Source organism: Mirounga leonina, unplaced genomic scaffold, assembly GCF_011800145.1.
Source record: "Mirounga leonina isolate KUSES-001 unplaced genomic scaffold, KU_Mleo_1.0 Mir_166, whole genome shotgun sequence".
Classification (NCBI taxonomy): domain Eukaryota; kingdom Metazoa; phylum Chordata; class Mammalia; order Carnivora; family Phocidae; genus Mirounga; species Mirounga leonina.
Window position 1 is genome coordinate 7,987,532 of NW_023270418.1, and position 22,212 is coordinate 8,009,743.

The 22,212-nt window shown below is 35.7% G+C and overlaps 2 protein-coding genes across 5 annotated transcripts in view; one reads left to right on the forward strand and one right to left on the reverse strand.

Annotated features, from left to right (window-relative positions):
* KIF18A (kinesin family member 18A) overlaps positions 1-2,470 on the reverse strand; it is a 91,049-nt gene extending 88,579 nt beyond the window's left edge. Inside the window, exon 1 of the mRNA XM_035012478.1 lies at positions 2,372-2,470. The gene's annotated coding sequence lies outside the window, so the exon portion shown is untranslated. The remainder of the gene's footprint in view (positions 1-2,371) is intronic.
* Positions 2,471-2,514: 44 nt separating this feature from the next.
* The window catches only part of METTL15 (methyltransferase like 15), a 241,580-nt gene continuing 221,882 nt past the window's right edge, over positions 2,515-22,212 (forward strand). For 2 of the 4 annotated variants that reach the window (XR_004680688.1, XM_035012481.1), the window contains exons 1-2: positions 4,547-4,799; positions 7,788-8,074. Coding sequence is in view for 3 of the 4 variants with exons in the window: in XM_035012481.1 (XP_034868372.1) it covers positions 7,805-8,074 (270 nt within the window). In the remaining variant the exon portion in view is untranslated. Of the gene's footprint in view, positions 2,638-4,545; positions 4,800-7,787; positions 8,075-22,212 lie in introns of those variants that run through there. The other 2 variants (XM_035012480.1, XM_035012479.1) reach the window with 2 other exon arrangements.

The following is a 22,212-nucleotide window of genomic DNA, read 5'->3' on the forward strand; positions in this document are numbered from 1 at the left end:
CATCCTGGAGTCCCGGGATCGAGTCCCGCATCGGGCTCCCTGCTCGGCGGGGAGTCTGCTTCTCCCTCTGACCCTCCTTCCTCTCATGCTCTCTGTCTCTCATTCTCTCTGTCTCAAATAAATAAATAAAATCTTTAAAAAAAAAAATAAATAAATCACTATTCTTTTGCTTGTAAATATATAGTCTCCAGAAATTTTCTCATAGAAGTTAAAAATATATATTTGCCTATTTTTGATAAAAACTTCAGGGCCCAGGAAAGGAGCTCTTGAATGAATATTGAAATAAAACTGAAAGTATGATTCTCTCTGCTTGTGGGATATCAAACAGTTATCTATTCTTAGCAAATACACTATTAATTGAGAACTCTTAAATTAGGTCAATAAGGTCATAACTACTACTAATGAACAACAATGATTATCATTTGAGCATGCTCTGTATATCAGACATTATGGTAAACATTTTGCGGCGCCTGGGTGGCTCAGTCGGTAAGCGTCTGCCTTCGGCTTGGGTCATGATCCCGGGGTCCTGGGATCGAGCCCACATCGGGCTCCCTGCTCAGCAGGAAGCCTCTTTCTCCCTCTCCCACTCCCCCTGCTTGTGTTCCTTCTCTCGCTATGTCTCTGTCAAATAAATAAAATCTTTAAAAAAAAACAAAACAAAACCAGTTAACATTCATCATCTCATTCAATCCTTAAACAATCATATAAGGTATATTCTATAATAGTCTCCATTTTACAAAAACAGAAAGTTAGTTTAAGATAAGTAATTTTTCCAAGATGACATAACTAGTAAGTGAGGAGCCAGAATGTAGACTCAGGCCTAAATCCAAAGCCCATGTTCCCTAATAACAATGCTCCACTGGAATAAGAACAGAATATTTTCAAACAAAGGAACAGAAATGCTGCACGAATTATTTTGAATGTGGAGTCATACAATTCTGAATTATTTCTTAAATTCAAGCTTAAATCTGAATTAGATTCAGGTTCAACAAACACTTTCTAGGAGCGGGAACTATCCTCCATACACTATCTTTTATAGTCTCTATGCAACTTACACCTGTCCTTGGAACTAACTTTAGTGTTAGAGCCAGTGCTTCTCCTAGTTAAAAACATCATGTAAGAAAGAAATTTCAAATGGAGTGAAGGGCGGCACTAACATCTAGGCTATTTTTTTCCTCCTACATTTCATAGAGTTGACAGCATAAACGTGATTTTGTTGTGTACCTTAATCGATTCAAGGTATCAATGCACTTTGACAAGATGCACTTTTAAAGTGAAAATTTTATGTACTTCAAATACTTGTTCAGTAACAGAAGAGATTAATTTATTACTGTTAAAGGCAAGATAATCTTTGTTTACTGAAACAGACAATTCTTACAAGGTAATAGAAACTTAGTAACAAACACTATCTTGCCTTTGGTTCTTATATTCTCTAGCACCAAAGTTCATAAATACTTTCCAAAATCCAAGGCGGAGTGCTGAAGCTGGTGGAATAACAACTACCAACTAAAACCTGTAGAATGCTTAATACATTCTACTTGATAGTTAATAGTTTTTTTTTTTTAACCTAAACTATGTATTATACAACAAAAATATTCAATTCCGGTTCTTTTCATGAACAGAAGTAACTGTAACTGAGTGCCTAATGAGCTCCTAAAAGAGTCTTGCAGAAACTAAGAACAGACAGTAGAAGGACTTATTCTCAAGGTTCAAGAGGACCTTTCATTCGCAAAGCATTTTGCCAAGCAGTATCGCTTCCATACCATTCTTGGCAATCCCGCTAGGCAGTGCTGGCAAGTCTTGTCTTGATGCTACAACTGGGACTCAGAGGAGGTTCCCGACTGACCTTTGCCAGGCTCACAGCAGAACCTTGCAGGACAAAAAGTTTTTAAGTTGGAGAACCAAAACTCCTTATTTGATAGTTAAGCCCAGAGTTACATTTACATCTGTATCTGAAACAAAACACTCTGAATTAGGAGTGCGGAATGAACTTTAGACACTGTAAGGTGCAGGGCAATGAAAGTGCTCTGCCAGTCTGGGAAAGGGGCCAGGATGCCTTTTAAAACTTCCGCCTTCCTCAGAATTTAAGGCAGGAGATTTCTGCCCTTCCTGATGAGCAGTCGAGGGCTCCTGATCAGGCAGAGTTATGCTCTAGCGGGGTCTCGAGTTCCTTCTTCCTTTCACTTTCTCCCCAGGGACCCTAACCACCCTCACCCCCGCACACACACACCCACTACTTAACCCTTCCGCATTTGTCAACAAGCCCATCTACTCCAAAGGCAGCCCCAGGAGCCTTCCGCTTCCACCGAGATGGGTCATTAAAAGGAGCGTCTCGAGACGAGAGGTTTCTCCTCGCGAGCCTCTCACTCACCTCAGGTCCAGCAAAGATTACCACGACACTTCACTACGACGTCCGCCTCTCCACGATTCAAACTCAGCCACAAGATTCAAACCCAAGCCAGCTTTTTCAGCACCTCGTTTCATTGGCTGCCGACTTCGTTACGCCATCACGTCGGACGTTGCCGTGGCGCGCTGCCGCTTGGCGCCAGGAGTCTCAGCCGCGCAGCTCAGTGAAAGCGGCCTTGAGGCGCGTCGCCAGGGCAACGCGCACGGCTGTTTCCGGAGGCGTCGCCCGAGGTGGGCGGGGCTAGACCTCAGCTGCCGGTGGGAGGTAGACACCTGGGATCATCAGGCCACCTCCAGACCCGCGGGCGCATGGCCGGGTCCCGGGGTTCAGGGTGTGAGTGAGACGGGAGAGGGCAGGGGTTGGCTTGTGCCGTCTGCTTGTGGGAGAGGTGGAGCCTGTTGGGTGTGGGTTAATGGGTTCTGAATGTTTATATTCTCCTTTTCTTTATTGAGTAGTGAGGCCTTCAAGGCGCGGGTCCCATGCTCTGGTAGGTGTAGGGACCTGTTCCTTTTAGCCACTTTCACTGGATCGAACTGGGGTCAGTGTTTCAATTAATTGAAAGTCCAGGGCTTTTGGTTTGAGGCCCCAGTCTTCATTTCTCAGGACTCCCAGGCCTACTCCCTTTATTGCTGACTGAAACTATTTGGTGTTTTGTTGTTTTTACATTTCTTTCTAATGATGACTTTACGAAATAAATTCATTTAAATTTATTGTTCTAGTTCATTATTGGATGCAGTGGTTTTGTAAGTCTTAGATTGTAGATATTTCAGAATGTATGCTTTAATAAGAAAAAAATACCAGAAAAAAAATGGGAAATATGTTTGCTAAGCCATCTTTGTCAGGATATTTTTAATAGTGTGATCTGAATGTCATTGTTATTCTTTACATTAACATTATTGTATCCATTAAGCAATTTCTGATTGTAGACTTTAGGGACATAATAGCATAAGTAAAAGTCCCTGCCCTCTTGGAGTTTATATTCTTATATGGAGCTTATCCCCATAATAAATAGGATGGCACAACACATTGCAGAGTATTACAAGTGAAATAATATATGAAAACCTCCATAATATGGACATTTATTTCCTACTGAAGAAAATCAGAAGCACTGTATTGTATCTGATTCATGTTACATGATTGTTTCTGAACTCTGGATAGAGCATCAATAAAGACACTAATTGCTGGCTATATTACATGTATCTTAGCTAATGCAATAGTTATTTGTATGGTGCTGGGTTTGGTAATAAAACTGAGAAGCTTTTTATTTCAAATATGCATTCACTCTATAGTACTTTACCATTGGTGTCCCAGGCATTTTGTTAACTTTATGTATGTTATTTCATTTAATTCTCAAAACAGTCCATGAGATGTAGGCACCATTTATTTTACTGAAGAAAAAAAACTGAAGTTTTCATAAAATCCCCAAATTATTTATTATTAACTGTACAAACCAGCCAGTTCAGAATTGAGGACTTTGTCTCAGAAATATTTTCTAAATTAAGTGATCTTAAGATGCATTCTTAATCTATTCTGAAAATAGGCATTTTTGAAAAGCCAATTTCTTGTAAAATTGCACTGATTTTTGGTGAATAAGAAGTGTTTTAGATATCATCTTTTTTGACACCCACATTGTAAGGCTTGCCAACAGGTGTTTCCACACCTAATGTAGGTGCTTATTTTACATTTAACTTTAAATTCTGTCTTACACTTGCCCTTTAGCACGTTCAGATGATGAGGTCCATATTCTTAATTGTATAGTTAAAGCAAAGAAACTTTAATGTTACAATCAATGCCATCACTGTGCCAGCTGGCTTCTGTTTAGTTTGGCGAAACATTAAGGAGTATAGCAGAAAGTATAAGAGACTGGTGTATTTTGGAACGAAATGAAGGAAAAATAACCAAAATCTTAAAAACATGTAGTGCTGAACGAGACAGAAATTCCCACCTTTTGTTAGAAATTGGAGTATGACTAATGGCTGTGTTATAAAGAACACAGAAATTTAACATAGCTTCATAATAAACCAAACAGAGTGGAGATTAAGGATAAAATGGAAAGTTAGATTTAAACTTGCCTCAGACGTTAAAAAACAAAACAAAACACGTAAACGTAAATTTAAACCTGGCAGGAGTAGGTTCTTATTCCCGCCCCTTCCAGGAACACTATTTGAAACCCCCATGCCCGCAGCACCCTTTGTCAGCTGGGTCCTGGAAACAGCGGAACGAAAGGCAGACGGTTTTGTGTTGCTGGGGCGGACGTGGGGCCAATCTGTCCGTCCTTGCAAGTTTCCCCCAAGGTTGGGACTTAGACGTGCGGCAGATTCACGTTCTCTGGCACCATAGTGGTCGTCGCTGGCCCGAGTTAGAAGCCAACTGAGAATTCTTCGTGCCTCAGGTGAGGAGAAGGTGGCCGAGACCCGGAGCTCTTTTGGAGCCCACCCCATGCCCTTGGGGGACCTTCCAGGGGTCGCCGGATTCGCCCAGGACAAAGAAAACACGCTCCTGCTCCCGCTTCCTCTCCTCAACACTCATTCATCTGAGCTCAGAAGTTTGTAAACCGTTTTCCCTCTTCCGAGTGTAATTCTTAGGCAAAAGGATGCATTCTTCCCTAACTTTAGAACCTCTTTCACTTTCTGTGCACTCGGCTGCCAGCTTCCAGGCTGGGTTTTTGGCCTTAGGAATTAAAGTTTCAAACGGTTTTCTCCGGAGGGAAGGCCAAGTGCAATGATGGTAATTGGTAGCACCGTTGAGGAAGTAGCTTTCAAAGGTATCCCTCACCTTCGTGTTCCCACAATTGAAAGGGTAACCTGGCCAATTCCCTGGATTCAACAGCTTAAACTGAACTTTGCTGGCAAAGTTAAATGACTTACCTAGGGAAACCACAGAGTTGGCTCTAGCGGTCAGGTTTCCCGACTCCCCGCTTCCCTCTTGTGACCGGAGGAAACAAACTACCTTACGTCATTTAGGGTGCTTGGTTCGGAGCCAGCTGCAGGAGTGCTCAGGGTTATCTGGTAGGAGACCGGGCTGCCTAAAGGGATGGGACTGCCTAATTTAGAGCTTGCCCCTTTCCATTCTGAGGGAGGTATTCAGGAAACAACCAAAGAGGAAAATTATTGAAGTCCTTTCTCCATGTTGACCCACGTTAGTAGCCAATTAGTGCATAATAAAATCTTTAGGCTTTGTACCTGGAACGAAGTTGAGTAAATACATAGAAATTGAATGCAGAAGAAAAGAGTTAAATGCTAGCAAAAGAAGCATTTTTCCCCCTATCTGTTCTACTTGCTTTTTCCTATGGGGTTTTGATTCCTGTATTGGAATTGATTCACGTATTTATATCTGGACATACAGCGTAGACTGCTTAAATATTCCACATTCCACTATTTAGGCCTATACATTGCATGTCCTCTGTTATACTGTATTTCCAAATGGAGTAGGACCAAGTAATAGGATATTGGTTCTTTACAGAAAAAGGATCTAATTCATGAGATAGTACAAATATATGGTCAATGTAATTAAAGTACCATTCAATTACATGGGTGCAATAAATAGAACCAGTGGTCTATGTTTGTAGCATAGAGGCTAAGATAAGATTTTAGGCTCTGGGGATAGAATGTTGGAGTTGCAGTTCTAGCCTTATAGCTCTCTAGGTATATGACCTTTTGGCAAATTACTTCTCTGTTTTCCTCATCTGTAAAATAGAAATAATACTACCTACCTCTAAGAGGTGTGGTAAGGATTGAATGAGTTTAGTAGTATTTGGTAAGTGTCCAGCAACTGTTAACTTTTATTTTGAAAAATGTTACAAACACTAGGTTAGTGGGTAGTTGGGTTTACTTTGTATAAGCTTTCTGAAAAACACGAGGCACAATTAATAATTTGGCTAACTTGTCACCAGTGAACATCCAAAATATTATTTAAACACTTACTTCCAGTCTTTTTTTTTTTTTTCCTATATTTTTCCTGTGTCACATTTGCCACATAATTCTGTGGATTATGTCTTAGGTAAAGTTGGCATTTCCTTAAGGTAACATTTTGTTGGTTTATATATTATATTTATATAATATAAATGTATTTCTTTTCTAGTCATTACATGTGATCAACTTTTCAACATTTTTCATTTCTGTTGCAAAAGGAAGGGAAGGCATATTTAAGCAGGATATTTATGTTTTTTTTTTGGTGGGGGAGATATTTATGTTTCTTGAAGCATTTTGAGAATGTGGTTTTTGGTACAGTCAGGCAGGTGAAATTTCCTAAAGTAAGTTTTGATAAAAATATTCTGTAGAATCTAGAGTTTACCCTTCCATCCATTCATTTTTTTTTTTTTTTCTTCTCCAGAAAACACTTATGAAGCACCTAGTGTGCATCTGCTTTTGTGGATATAAAGATGTGGGTCTTATTCTTAAATAACCAATAATCTATAAGGAAGGAAGAAGAGTGTTAACTTGGTATTTACTGTAGTAGTATTAAAAACGTTGCTTAAAATCTAATATATGGAAAGCATAGTGTTTCCAAAAGGTTTTCTGTTACTATATTTCATAAATACTTTTTCCTCTGCATTTGAAACAGTTACAGATTGCAGAATCAAAAAGAACAAGTGTGAGAAAGTTAAGGAATGTATTAATTATTTATTTACTTGTTTTGGGGGGGGCCGGGGACACACAAAGCATGCCAAAGTATGCTCAGTTGAGTGTTTATAAAGTTATAATTTAAATTGGAACATACTTTACTGATAGAGGCCATGGTGAGATAATCTCATCAGGAGAATATTCATAACAAGTCTGCAAGATTTTCACAAACTGATTTTTACCCTCATTTCTTTTTGGATAAACATGCATATCTTTTTCCAGGGACAATTTTTCAAACAAAGTTAGACTGAAGATGAAGCTTTAACATGAGAAAAACAAATAGAAGAGCTTAGAATAAAAGACCACCTGAACCTGAAATAGGATAATATTCGTAATCCCTTTAATCATCCAAATAGCTATTTTTAAATTTAAATTCAATTAATTAACAGATAGTGTATTATTAGTTTCAGAGGTAGAGTTCATTGATTCATCAATTGTATATACGTCACAACTGCTCACAAGTGCTCAATACATCACGTTCCCTTCTTAATGCCTATCACCTTGTTACCCCATCCCCTAACCCCCCGCCAGATAACTTTTCTAAATAAATAGTTCTAATGCACTGAATCCATTCTTTAGAGTTAATTAAGGTTAGAAAAGTATATTTCCAAAAAATGATGACTTAATGATCAATTTTTACATCCCTGATCATTAAAACGTTAATGGTTTTAGAGCTTATCAGGCCACATTAAAAAGTTATATAAAATTGTATATTTTTTAAAAATCAACAATCATGATATTTTTAATTTTTTTTCTAGATTTGTTGACCTACAGAATGCTTCGATACCCATATTTTTGTAGAATCTATAAAGAATTTCTTTCATGCTGGTTGGAATTTGGCATATTTAATTTAGGTGTCTGGCCAAAAAAAATACACGATACAGCACAAAGATATAATGAATATGAAGCCCAGGAGCAAACAGATCAAACTGGAACTCAGGAGATACACAGATCTCAAGATAGAGATTTCGAAGCCATGACTAAATTACATATTCCGGTAATGGTGGATGAAGTTGTTCGTTGTTTGGCACCACAAAAAGGCCAGGTAAGTTGATTAGTGTTATTGTTTTTTAACACTTTTCAAATTGAGATATTCACTTCTGTTAATATTTACAATTTTAAAGTGTACAATTCAGTGGTTTTTAGTATATTCACAAGGTTTTACAATCATCACTATCTAATTCAGGAGCATTTCATCACTCCAGTAGGGAATCCTATATTCCATTAGCGTTCACTCTGCATTGACCTCCTCCTTGCCCTTGACAACTATTATTAATCTTTTTTTTTTTTTTTTTTTTTGTCTGTATGGAGTTTCCTAATCTGGCCATTTCATATAAATGGCTTCATATTATATGTGCCCTTTTGCATTTGCTTTGTATTATTTAGCATGTTTTCAAGATTCATCCAAGTTGTAGCATCCAAGTTGTAGATTCATCCATTGTTGTGTGTACTTCATTTCTTTTTTCCCTGAACTACGGCATTTATGGACATCCTCTTTATGCATTCACCAATTGATGGCACTTGTGTTTCTACTTTTTGGCTGCTGTGAATAATGCTGTTATGAACATTCATATACAAGTTTTTGTGTCACATATGTTTTAACTTCTCTTGGGTATATACCTAGGAGTAGAATTGCTGGGTCATATGGGTGACTATGCTTAACTTTTTGAGGATCTGCCATAGTGTTTTGCAGAGTTGATTAGTTTTGTCAAATAATAGTTTTAAAAGAAAAAGAACATGACATTGGCTGAGTGGTTTGGATATGAAAACTGAGTTCTAGCATAGACTCTTGATAATTTTGGTATCTTTTCAGGAATGACTAGAGACAAAAATGAGGATGTGAATTCCTGTTCCTTGTTTTGTTAGACTTCTTAACTACCTTGCTATTTGATTTAGAGTTCTTCAGAGAAACAGAACCAACAGGATATGTGTGTGTGTGTGTGTGTGTATGTGTGTATACATATGTATGTACACACATACACACATATGGGGAGGAGCAGAGATTGAATGATTGATTTCAAGGAATTGAATCTCAAAGAGGGTTGGTAAGTCCTAAATGTGCACAGTAGGCTGGCAGGCTAGAGACCCAGGTAAGAATTGCAGTTTGAGACCAAAAGCAATCTGCTGGCAGAATTCCTTCTTGTTCCAAGGAGGTCAGTCTTTGTTCTATTAAGGCTTTTCACTAATTGGATGGGGCCCACCCACTTTATGGAGGGTAATCTGCTTTACTTAGTATAGTAATTTAAATTTTAATCTCATCTAAAAAAAAACAACAAAAAAAAAACACGAGAAAAACCTTCACAGAAACATCTACAATAATGTTTGATGAAATATCTGGGCACTGTGGCCCAGCAAAGTTGACATATCCAATTAATCATCATACTTGCCTTATTTAGTGTTGCTGGCAGGATTATATAAAGTTTTAGATACCAAATTGCTTTAAAACTCTATAAAGAGATTAAAAAAAATGTTAGGTGATATAATATCCAAAAAGACAAAGCTGGAAACTTTCTGGAAATTAAGCACATTTACAAAAGGAAAAAAAAAATCTTTATCATAGTAAATTTTCATCAAATGTGTTTTTATAACTTAATGCTGATACTTAGTGTACTGACTTCAGAAATATGGTTTCTTATTTTAGAAGTACTATTATTACCTAAATCGGTTATTTCCATTCTAAAAGTCACACCTTTCTTCTTTTCCAGGATATAGTGGCTTAGTGGTTAAGAGCAAAGATTTTATAATTGGACTGCCTAGGTTTGAATCAGTCATCTAACACACATTTGTGTGCATACACACAGACATACACAGCCTTTAATTTTTTTTTTTTGAGACTTCTTTAAGTTGGATCAGACAGTTTTTATGAACTAAGTTCTAAGCTATATGCATAAAGTATGCTGGAATGGCTGGATGTTGCTCATATGAAAGCCATCAGTGATATAACTTAGGTTGCTTGATCACAAAAATATTCGTTTACCTTATCTGTAGGCAGTGTGTATATATATATATATATATATATATATATATATATATATATATGTATAACAAGGTAAGCCCAGTATTCTTAAATTAGATTATGTGTATAAAATATCTAGCTCAGTGCTGTCATGTAGTAGGGACTCTAAAATATACACGAAAATGTAAATAAAATACTAAATTGGATAAAACTTCTTGTTAAATACAACTTAATCAAAATGAAATTCTCTTCATTTTCTGTAAAGATTCATAATGCATGGTTAACAATTAACACCCATACCTAAAGGTGAGCCTAAAAAAAAAAGTACATATAAATATATATATATGATGTAATTGAGATATATATGAGAGGGAAGGGACAATTAGTAAAAAAGTGGAACAATTTGAATTCAGTGGCTTGAATTTGACCTCTGGAACCAGAAACTAAAGCTCATTGTATAAATTTTTTGAACCCTAATAGCAAAAACTAAATATTTATCTTACATTAAACTTAGAGTAGAAAAAGAGCCAAACAAAAACAAACCAAGCCCTACAAAATCTCCTAAAAATCAGTATTGGATCTGCCTTTGTTCTAAAACCAGGTGGAATAAAATTAGACGATTCTACAACTTGACCTATCCTGACGTTTCATTTTCAAGGTTCTGACAAATATAATGTTGGTATATTTTGACATTTCCATTGTTCTGATTTGAGTTGGGTTTTCTAGTAACTTTTTATAGAAAGTTTAATTTTATAAATGTTATTTCTGAAAACTTTCATGTGAGGTACATTTAGAGACAATGTTATTTCTTACCTTTTCTGCTGTCTGGCAGACAGCTTTATTCACTATTCCCTTAATCTTCAAGTAATAAAAAGTGGTGACAGTACTTGGACAGGAAAGGTCTTGATTTCTTCCAGAATCCATTATTTGCTTCTTTTCTTCCTGAGCCTTTTCCCCAAAATTATTTTCCTTTGCAAACTATGAGTCATACACTCACTTGTATCAATCATCTACTTGATTACTGTTTTTCATATCACCTTCAATGGTGAATTTACAAATGAAACTTTTGATCATAACAAGAATTTTAAAAAATATCTAAATGTAGTTTTCGGTGAGGCCTTGGTCATTTAATGGTTTTTTTTTTTTTTTAATCATTTAAAAGTTGCTTATCAAAAGAAAATAATTTTGGGAATTTCTTCTACATCATAACCAATTTAGTGGATATTAATTTAGTTTTGCAAATGCATGTTTTACAAAACATGATTTTTACATGTTGTTACAAAACAAATACATGTTTTACAAAACAAATACAGTTTTACAAATTTGGATTAAAAGAAAATCAAAATTTTTCTTATCTTCCTCTTCCTTGGGAGGTACAGAAGGAATTGAATAAATTATAACTCTTTCTCCTAGCCCAGTTTTCATTATTTCATAATCTGGTGAATAACTTTTTATAAGAATATTACTTATTCTAAAAAAATTTTTTCTCCCTGGAGATGTTTTAGTGTAGGCCACCTTGGTCAATGTTTCATTCATAATTTCTTGAAAACCAGAGAAAAAGCATGACCTGCCTAGTTGAAGATGGTAGCAGTTTGGAGGGTATAGGAGACTTGGTATTCTTTGCCTAAATACTAGTGCCAGTTTAGTTCGGTACCTTGGGGTTTCTGTAAGAGTGATAGGTTATAAGGGAGATGATGGACGTTCAAGGACTAGTACCAGTAGCGTGTAATTTTGGGCAAGTAACTTATGACTGTGCTTCAGATTCTTCATCTGTAAAGTGAGGAAATGTGACCTAATTCATGGTCACTGTGAGGATTAGATGAGTTCACATACATAAATTGCTCAGAATGATATCTTCCAAGTAGTATGAACTCAGTATTAACATTAGCTGTTGTTACTATTACAGGGATAGGAAGGGTTGGAGCTGGTCACTAGATACAATAAAATTCAGGAGAAAAATGCCGAGAGACAGCAAAGGTGGAAATAAAAGTTCAGGAAAGGTGAAACCAGCATGTCTGGAATTGAAAAAGTGCTGTTTCCTTTGTACTTTGGAACTCTCCTCATCATGATCCTTCAGGTCTTGACTCAAATTTCACTTTCTCAGGGAAGTTTTTTCTGAGCCTCCAAAGGGGGCAGGTCTCCCTGTTACACTTTCATGGAGTCATATACTTTTCTTTCACAGCATTAATAATAATTTATAATTATAACTTTTAATGAGATTATTTGTTCAGTGGACTGTCCTCCATGAAGTCGTGGACATGTTTTTCTTGTTTTCCATATCTCCAGTGTCTTGCACAAGGCCTATAGCATGGTGGGTTTGTAATGATTTTTAAGTGAATGAATAAAAGTCAAAGTTAACTGGAGGACAGATGTGAGGCATAAATAAAAGGAATGTCCCTTGGGTACTGAGGTCACTTCTCGGGCTCAAGACTTTTATGTGATTCCAACCTCAGTGTGGCAGGCCTGGTCTGATGAAGTAGTTGGAGAAACCTGGTGAGAAACAGGAGGACTGAGAAAATGAGCTGGTATCTAAACTGATGCAAAATGAATTATGATAAATATCAGACTAAGGTTGTAAGGTTGATTTTATGCATATTCAAAATAATTATCTTCTCTATTTTGATATTCTAACATTTAATATTAATTTCATAATTACTAGATTTGCTGAAGTTGTCATGGTACCAGATATAATTTTCTTTATAAAAAAATTAATTATGCTCCGCATGATGGATTTTTCTTAAGATCAGTAGCAATATTTTACTTGAAAATCTTTATAATCTTTAACGTAGAGTAAACATCAAAGAGAAAATCCTGAAACTGTATGTTTTGTCTCTTTATTTATTTATAAAAGATCTTTATTTGACAGAGAGAGAGAGCGAGAGAGGGACCACAAGCAGGGGGAGTGGAAGAGGGAGAAGCAGGCTTCCCGCCGAGCAGGGAGCCCGACGTGGGGCTCAATCCCAGGACCCTGGGACCACGATCTGAGCCAAAGGTAGACGCTTAGCTTAAGGACTGAGCCACCCAGGTGCCCCAGTTTTGTCTCTTTAAATATTGAAGGCTGATTGGCCACAGAGAGGAAGAGTTTAATTTATTTCATTTGACCTCAAATTATTGAAAAAATTAGGAACTTTTCTAAGAGACAGGATCAATGCCATAGTTCTTGCGGGGAGATGCATTTTTTTTTTTTTTTTTAAGGAAGAACTATTAAAATTTCAGATGGAATGGACTGTCAAGATACAGTATTTTCTCTCCCTTATTTTTTTAAAATATAGGTTTTTTTGAACTAAACTTTTATTTTACATTGCATTTTACCATTGTTTATTTGAAAAAAAAATATTTCTGTCTTAAAAAAATTATGTAGGTACTATAAGTGACCTTTGTATCAAAATACCTTCTGCAGTTTAATATTCTAGTGTTACACTGGTAAATATTTAATACCTGGTCTGAGAGTCAGGGTGGGGTATAGATTTAAAAAACAAAAACCTTGATTGATTTTCTTTTGCAGATTTTCATGATATACATGTTCCTATTATGGCCCATTTCAAGCTACCATCCTAATGTCACTGAATGTAGTGTTAGGGAGAAATATGAATAATTGGTGCTCTCCAGCTGGTGTGAACAATGCCAGATACTACTCTCATGATGCCATTAGATATCTGTGAATTATATAATGGCACAAAATTTTGCCTTAGAATTCTGAAAATCGGTATAGTCTGTAGAGTTTTCCCTTAGCTCATTTGATGTTACCTCATTAAGACCTGTGTTTTATGTTTCTCTGCTCTAGAAAGTACCATGGTGTAGCCATAGGATACCGTTTTTCATAAATTTTTTAACAGCAGAATTCTTTTTTCTCTCTCTAATCATCCATCCCAAATATAAAACAGATAAAAACAGCATTGCATAATATAAATTTGTTTATATAATTTACTTTTTACAAAGTCAGTTATGGAACAGAGGCATTTTGTTGAGTGCAAAACTTTGAAATCAACATCAGTGTCTTTTTTTTTTTTTTTTTTTGCATAATTTGGATTCACACAGGTAAATTATAAAATGGAATAGTCTTTTTTTTTAAAACAGTCTTCCTGAAGTCTCAGCTTAATTTTTAATTGAATGAGATAGTAAGAGAATTTTAATTAGATTATAAAAGACATTATATATTCATAAATATATTAATTAAAGGTTTAATACAGCAATAAGACATAACGATTATAAATATTTATGCATCTAGTGTCAGGCCATCAAAATATAGAAGCAACACCTGACAGAATTGAAAAGAAACATTGCATCATAATAATAGCTAAAGATTTTAATACCACACTCACGGTAGTCTCTAGAATAATCAGAAAAATATTAGTAAGGAAATAAAGGCCTTAAACAACACAGTAAACCAACTAAATCTAACATATATGCAGAACACTCTTCTTAACAGTAGCATACACATCTGTCTCAAGTGCATGTGGGATATTTTTTAAGATAGACCATATGGTATTTGGAAAATTCATGAATTTGTGCAAAATGAAATACTCAAAGAAGAAGTCACAAGGGAAATTAGGAAATACTTAGGAATGAAAAAAATACAACATACTAAAACTTATAGGACAGCAAAATCTGTGCAACGGGAGAAATTTATAGCTATAATTGCTTACATTAAAAATCAAGAGAGATGTCAAATCTTTCATAATGTATATAAATGCATTTTGTAATGTGTATAAATGTTGAATTACTGTGTAATATAATGTATGTTAACTATACAAATCAACAACTTAAATTTATAATGTAAGAAACTAGAAAACTAGAAACTAGAAAAAGGAGGACAAACTAAACCCAAAGGTAGCAGAGGGAAAGAAATTAAAGATTAGAGCAGAGATAAATGATATAGGGAACAGAAAAACAATAGAGAAAATTAATGAAGCCAAATTGAAGAGATCAATAAAATTGACAGTCATAGCTAGATAGACTAATAAAAAGGAGAGATGGCCTAAATTATAAGATTGAAAATGGGGACATTACTACCAATTCTGTAGAAATAGGATTATATAAGAGTACTATGAACAGTATGTCAACAATTTGGATATCCTAGATGAACTAGACAAATTCCTAGAAACACAAAACCTACCAAGACTAAATCATGAAGAAATAAAAAATCTGAATAGACCTGTAACTAGTAAGGAGATTAAATCAGTAATAAAAAAATCTACTGACAAGAAAAATCCTTGACCTGATGCCTTCACTGGTGAATTCTACTAAACATTTAAAGAATAATTATTTTCAATTCTCAGACTTACCCTAAAAAAATTGAAGAGGGAGGAATGCTTCCTAACTCATTTTATGAGGCCAGAATTACCTTGATACCAAGGGCACTACAAGAAAACTATAGGCCAATATTCCTTATAAACATTGACACAAAAATCCTCAAAATACTAGCAAACAGAATTCAGTAGCATATTAAAAGGCCTATGTATGATGACCAGGTGGGATTTATTCCAGGAATGCAAGGATGGTTCAACATATAAAAATTAATCAATTTAATCTGTAATATCAGCATCTGTAATATCAACAGAATGAAAAGAAAAAAGTACATGATCATTTCAATGGATGCAGAAAAAGCATTTGACAAAATTCAGCATCCTTTCATGATAAAACACTCAGCAAACTAGGAATAGAAGGAAACTATCTCAATAAGTCTTTTATGAAAAACTCACAGTGAACATCATACTCAATGACTAAAGACTGAAAGTGTTTCCTCTAAGATCAGGAAGAAGGCAAGGAAGTCTGCTTTCACCACTTCTATTCAACATAGTACTGGAAGTTCTAGCTAGAGCAATTAGTCAAGAAAAAGAAAGAAAAGTCATCCAAATTAGAAAGAGGAAGTAAAATTCTCTGTTTGCAGATGGTGTGATCTTATGTGTAGAAAACCCTATGGATTTCACAAAAAACAAACCGAAAACCCCTGCAAAACCCAACCTGTTAGAACAAATAAATGAATTCATTAAAGTAGCGGGATATAAAGTTGACACTCAGAAGTCACCATACACATGGGGCGCCTGGGTGGCTCAGTCGTTAAGCGTCTGCCTTCGACTCAGGTCATGATCCCAGGGTCCTGGGATCGAGCCCCACATTGGGCTCCCTGCTCGGCGGAGAGCCTGCTTCTCCCTCTCCCACTCCCCCTGCTTGTGTTCCCTCTCTCGCTGTCTCTCTCTCTGTCAAATAAATAAAATCCTTAAAAAAAAAAAAAAAAAGTCACCATACACGAACAATCAACCATCTGAAAAAAGGAAGTTACAAAAAGCAGTTACAATCACAGTAGCATTGAAAAGAATAAAATGCTTAGGAAATTAACTTCACCAAGAAAGTGAAAGACTTGTACAATGAAAACTGTAGAATATCGCTGAAAGAAATTTAAAGAAGACATAAAAAAATGAAACAAATGCTGTATTCATGGATTAGAACACTTAATATTGTTAATGTCAGTAGTATTCAAAGCAATCTACAAATTCAGTGCATTCCATATCAAAATCCCAATGATGTTTTTAAAGAAATAGAAAAATCCACCCTAAATTTTATGTGGAATCTCAAGGGACCCTGAAGGGTCAAAATAATTTTTAAAGACAAATTACTACAAAGCTATAGTAATCAAAACTGTGGTAGTAGCATAAAGTCAGACATATAAAGAAATGGAATAGAGCATAGAGCCCAGAAATAAACCTCTACATATCTGGTCAAATGATTTTTGACAAGGATACCAAGACCATTCAATAGGGAAAGGACAGTCTTTTCAACAAATGGCATGGGGAAAACTGGATATCCACATGCAAAAGAATGAAGTAAGACCCTTACCTACCACCATATACAGAAATTAACTCAAAATGGACCAAAGACCTAAATATAACACCTAAAACTATAAAACTCTTAGAAGAAAACCTAGGGCAGGGACGCCTGGGTGGCTCAGTTGGTTAAGCGACTGCCTTCGGCTCAGGTCATGATCCTGGAGTCCTGGGATTGAGTCCCGCATCAGGCTCCCTGCTGAGCAGGGAGTCTGCTTCTCCCTCTGACCCTCCCCTCTCTCATGTGCGTGCTCTCTCTCACTCATTCTCTCTCTCTCAAATAAATAAAATCTTAAAAAAAAAAAAAGAAAACATAGGGTAAAAGCTTTATTTATGACATTGGATTTGGCAGTGATTTCGTGGATATAGCACCAAAGGCACAGTTGGCAAAAGCAAAAAGACAAATTGTACTTTATGAAAATTAAAAAAATAAATTGTGCATTAAAAGACACTATCCAGGGGCGCCTGGGTGGCTCAGTTGGTTAAGCGTCTGCCTTCAGCTCAGGTCATGATCCCAGGGTCCTGGGATAGAGCCCCGCATCGGGCTCCCTGCTCAGCGGGGAGTCTGCTTCTTCCTCTGCCTCTGCCCCTCCCCCTGCTTGTGCTCTCTCTCTCTCTCTCTCTCCCTCTCTCAAATAAATAAAATTAAAAAAAAAAAAAAAAAAGACACTATCCACAGAGTAAAAAGGCAACTCACAGAATGGGAGAAAATATCTGCAAATCTGAGGGTTTAATATCCAGAATATATAGAAAACTTCTAAAACTCAGTAACAAAAAACAACCCAATTCAAAATGGACTTGAATAGACATTTCTCTAAAGAAGATATATGAATGAAAAGATGCTTGATATTACTAATCATTATGGTAATGCAACTCAAAACCACAATGTGGTACAACTTCATACCCATTAGGATGGCGACTATCAAAAAACCCAGAAAACAAGTGTTGGTAAGAACGTAGAGAAATTGGAATCTTGTGTGCTCTTGGTGGGAATGGAAAATGGTAGAGCTGCTGTGGAAAGCAAGGTGGTGGTTTCTCAAAAAATTAAAAGTAGACTTAACATAGGATTCAGCAACTCCATTTGTGAATATACTTAAGAGAATTAAAAGAAGGGTCTCTAAGCAGTATTTGTACACAAGTTTATAGCAACATTATTCACAATAGGTAAACGTGGAATGTTCATTGGATGATAGATAAGCAAAATGTGGCATATATATACAAGGGAGTATTGTTCAGCCTTAAAAAGGGAGAAAATTCTCTTGTCTGCCTCAGCATGGATGAGTCTTGAAGACATTTTGCTAAGTGAAATAAACCAGTCATAAGAAGACATGTATGATTCTGTTTACATGAGGTATTTAGTGTAGTCAGAATTATAGAGACTAAAAGTAGAATGGTGGTGACCAAGGGCTGGGAGGAGCAGGGAGACAGGGAATTATTGTTCATTTGATATAGTTTCAGTTTAACAAGATGAAATAAGTTATGTAGATGGATATGGTGATGGTTGCACAACATTATGAATGTATTTAATTCCTACCATTGAAATGTATACTTAAAAGTGGTTAAAATGGGGCGCCTGGGTGGCTCAGTTGGTTAAACGACTGCCTTTGGCTCAGGTCATGATCCTGGAGTCCCGGGATCGAGTCCCGCATCGGGCTCCCCGCTCAGCGGGGAGCCTGCTTCTCCCTCTGACCCTATCCCCTCTCATGCTCTCTGTCTCTCATTCTCTCTCTCAAATAAATAAATGAAATCTTTAAAAAAAAAAAGTGGTTAAAATGGTAAGTTTTTTTCTTATGTGTATTTTAGTACAATTTTAAAGCAAGTTATCTTCCTGAAGAAAACACAATTACATTACTTGATGGTTTCTGTGAATAGATGATTGTTTTATAATTATATGAAGCATTCAAGTAAAATAAATATTGTTGCTTTTTATTTTTCGTTTGCAGATTTTATACTTGCAGAGTTTTTTTCTATGTATACTTCTAAAGTATGTCTTTAATATATATTTAAAAATCCCATTAGTATTGGATTTCATTAGCTTTGTGTTTATTATATGTAATATTTTATTACATTTATTTTGTTATATTTCACTTGGGCTATTAAGCATTTATAGATTGCTACATTACCTGGTGATGTGATGAACATTTTACATACAGTTGTTAAAGTATTTAAAATCTTATAGGGAGTTAACCATATTAAATGCAAAATAGACAAATACTGATTTTTTATCTTTGATCATATATTTAAAATTTTTATCAAATACTTTTAATAAAATTTACAGTTTATGAAAATGCAATGTGTATTAGTAAATCCCATTTTACTCAGAGTGTCAAATTTAGAAATTCCTCTTAGAGTTTTGGGGTGGAGCATATGGGAATATGAAACCCACTGGTAAATTTAACATATTTTCTTTAATGGAAATGTATATAGTAAATGTTATTTAGAAAATGTTTGTTCGTATCTTGTTATAAAAATGGAGAATTGATGCAGAAAGGAGTTTTCTGGTTGCTTTTTAAAATTTTGCTATGTGTATATAAACAAGGTTTTTCTAGCTAAGTGAACTACTCGGTCATACCTAAAATGTTAGTTTCTTTAACAATTAAAGTTTTTAATAAAAATGTGTCACTTAAAACTGAAAGGAAAGTAACTTGTTTATGCTTATTTTTCATAATTATATGATAGTATTTAAAATATTTATTTTACATATACATATCTTTATAACCATGTATGTAAATAAATATGTATAATTATATTAATTTTCATAATGAAATCTTTAATAAATAGTGTATTTCTTGAATGTATATTTACCTTTTCCAGTAAGTTGAACTTTCGTGAGAATATTCTTGCTTTTCTATCAGTGAATTAATGCATTTTTATCACTGAATATAATTTTCTTCATTAGAGTTTAGAAGCAAATTATAAATAGAGGGCATAGGATAAATAAGGCCAATAACTTATTGATTCTTTTGCTTAGCCAGTGTCTTTAAATGATCTTCTTATAATTTGGTCTTTTTTGTAGTCCAGAAGCTGAATCTTTATTACATTGTTACCACTAAAATATAGTTAAGATTTTTAAATTTTAAGTTCAACTTAAAAGGTAATCAGAAACTACAGTTTTAAAAATTGCTGGTCCAGGGGCGCCTGGGTGGCTCAGTCTGTTAAGCGTCTACCTTAGGCTCAGGTCATGATCCCAGGATCCTGGGATGGAGCCCTGAGTCGAATCCTGCTCTCTGCTCAGCGGGAAGTCTGCTTCTCCCCCTCCCTCTCCCTCTGCCTCTCCCCCTGCTTGTGCTCTCTCTCTCTCTCTCTGTGTCAAATAAATAAAATCTTAAAAAAATAAATAAAAATCACTGGTCCAAATAAAACCCCCAAATACATGTGTTTCTGTGGTTATGAAAAATGTTGTTCCTCTATATCTAAAAGTCAGATATATGTACTGATTTTTGAAACTTATTTAAGAACCATTCTTCTAGTTCAGTAAATTAGAGACCCAGGAAGAAAACAGAGGTCCATTCTAGAAGGGAAGCTCGAAGAAAACGGAGGAGAAACAAGTGACGTTTTTTGGTTCACAAGGCACATTCTCATGAGTCATCCAGGGTGCTGGTTACTTTCTATTTAGGTCAGTCAGCACTAGTCCTTAATCAATAGTCTAATCATAGTTATTGCAAGAGGTCCAGTGGTTCTTTTCTTTCCTGTTGTTTTTCTAAGTCCTGTATTATTTTTGTTAAGAGTGGTAGGAAGTATACCCTGACATTGTAAGTTCTCATAACATTTTATTTACTTTTCTTCCACTACTTTCTTCTCATATAACAAACTACTGAGCTGTAAGTAGCATACTTAAAATGTTATTTTATAATAAACCAAGTTTCAAAGCTTTATGATGACTCATCTTTTTGTAATGTTCTGTGAACCTTCTCCTCCCTCCTTTTTGGGGGTGCTAGTTTTTGTTTCCCTTGGGTGAAACAATTACCATTTACTAGGAGGTCATGTGCATTTAAAGGTTTTATTTACTTTGATGAATGTTGTTTTAGAAAGTGTATTTTTTATAGTTATTTGTTTTTCTTGTTCTGTGTAAACTTTTTACTTGTTTGTTTGGGTCTTCAATATATGAGATGTTATGTCCCATTTCATGCTAATTTAAGCATATATTTTGTCCTTGTCATATTTATTTGCTCTGAGTGATATACAGTATTTCTCTGCGTTTATCATTAAATTTCCAAATAAAACCTAACTTTTTCTTTGGTGTATATATATATTTTTTTCTTTCTGGAAAGCAAAAGAAGTTAACTCTGGATATTGAATATATTCATAAAGATGGAGGGTTTTCCACATGAGGCCAGTGTTTGCTGGGGAGAGTATTATTAATAATAATGACAGATTGTATAAGATTTTACTGTTGGCACAGCACTTTCATATGTTATTGTCTGTGCTCTTCATTAGTTCTGATCTCAGTGGCCTTTTGTGCAAAGCATCATGTTAAATGTAGAAAGTAGGAAAGGAAATATTTCCAGTGCTTCTGTTCTACTGGAACCATGTAGTAATAAATGATATTGGTTGGATTTGGATGCTTCTAGCTAATAATCAGATTATGCAGTGTGTTTTTTTCCTCCACCGTTAGTGTTAGTTCTTTGGTATCTAGTGGTTAGCCTATAAGATCTTCAGGACATGTATTAGGTCCCTTAATTGATGAGGTCAGCCAATTTGGCTAATATCCCTAGAGAATAGATCATTAGTCTCCTGAGCACACTATGGACTATATTAGTACCAGTCATTCAGAGCATATTATGCTGCTTTTGCCCTCACAACACTCTGCAGAAGAATCCTGACCCATCTCATTGGTCAGTTCTCTGGGTTTTTCGGAGCTTGTTCCAAGATTGATCTTTCATTCTGGCAAGGAATGAGATGGGAGATATATTGCTCTAAGAAAGGTATAGGATAAATTGACTAGAGCTTATTAAGTGACTGAGGCTTAGAAATGAAGGTAGAGGGAAAAGGTTAGGGTCAAGGGAAGGAAACTGTTAGAGGATGATTTGAAGGAACAGTGTTAATACTAAAAAGGGAAACAAACTTCATGAATCTGTCTTTATGTTTTCACTTCTTTCTCCGGCACCTTACTACCATATGCTTCTTTATATTTTGATTTTATTCTTCCTTTGTAGCAGAAATCATGAAAGAATTAAATTCAGTCTCCCCACACTTTTTTTTTTAAGATTTTATTTATTTATTTGAGAGAGAGAGATAGTGAGAGAGAGAGCACGAGCGGGGGGTGGGCAGAGGAAGAGGGAGAAGCAGGCTCCCCACTGAGCAGGGAGCCTGGATTGGGGGGGTGCAGGTCCCAGGACCCCAGGATTATGACCTAAGCCGCGAAGGTGGATGCTTAACCCACTGAGCCACCTGAGCGCCCTC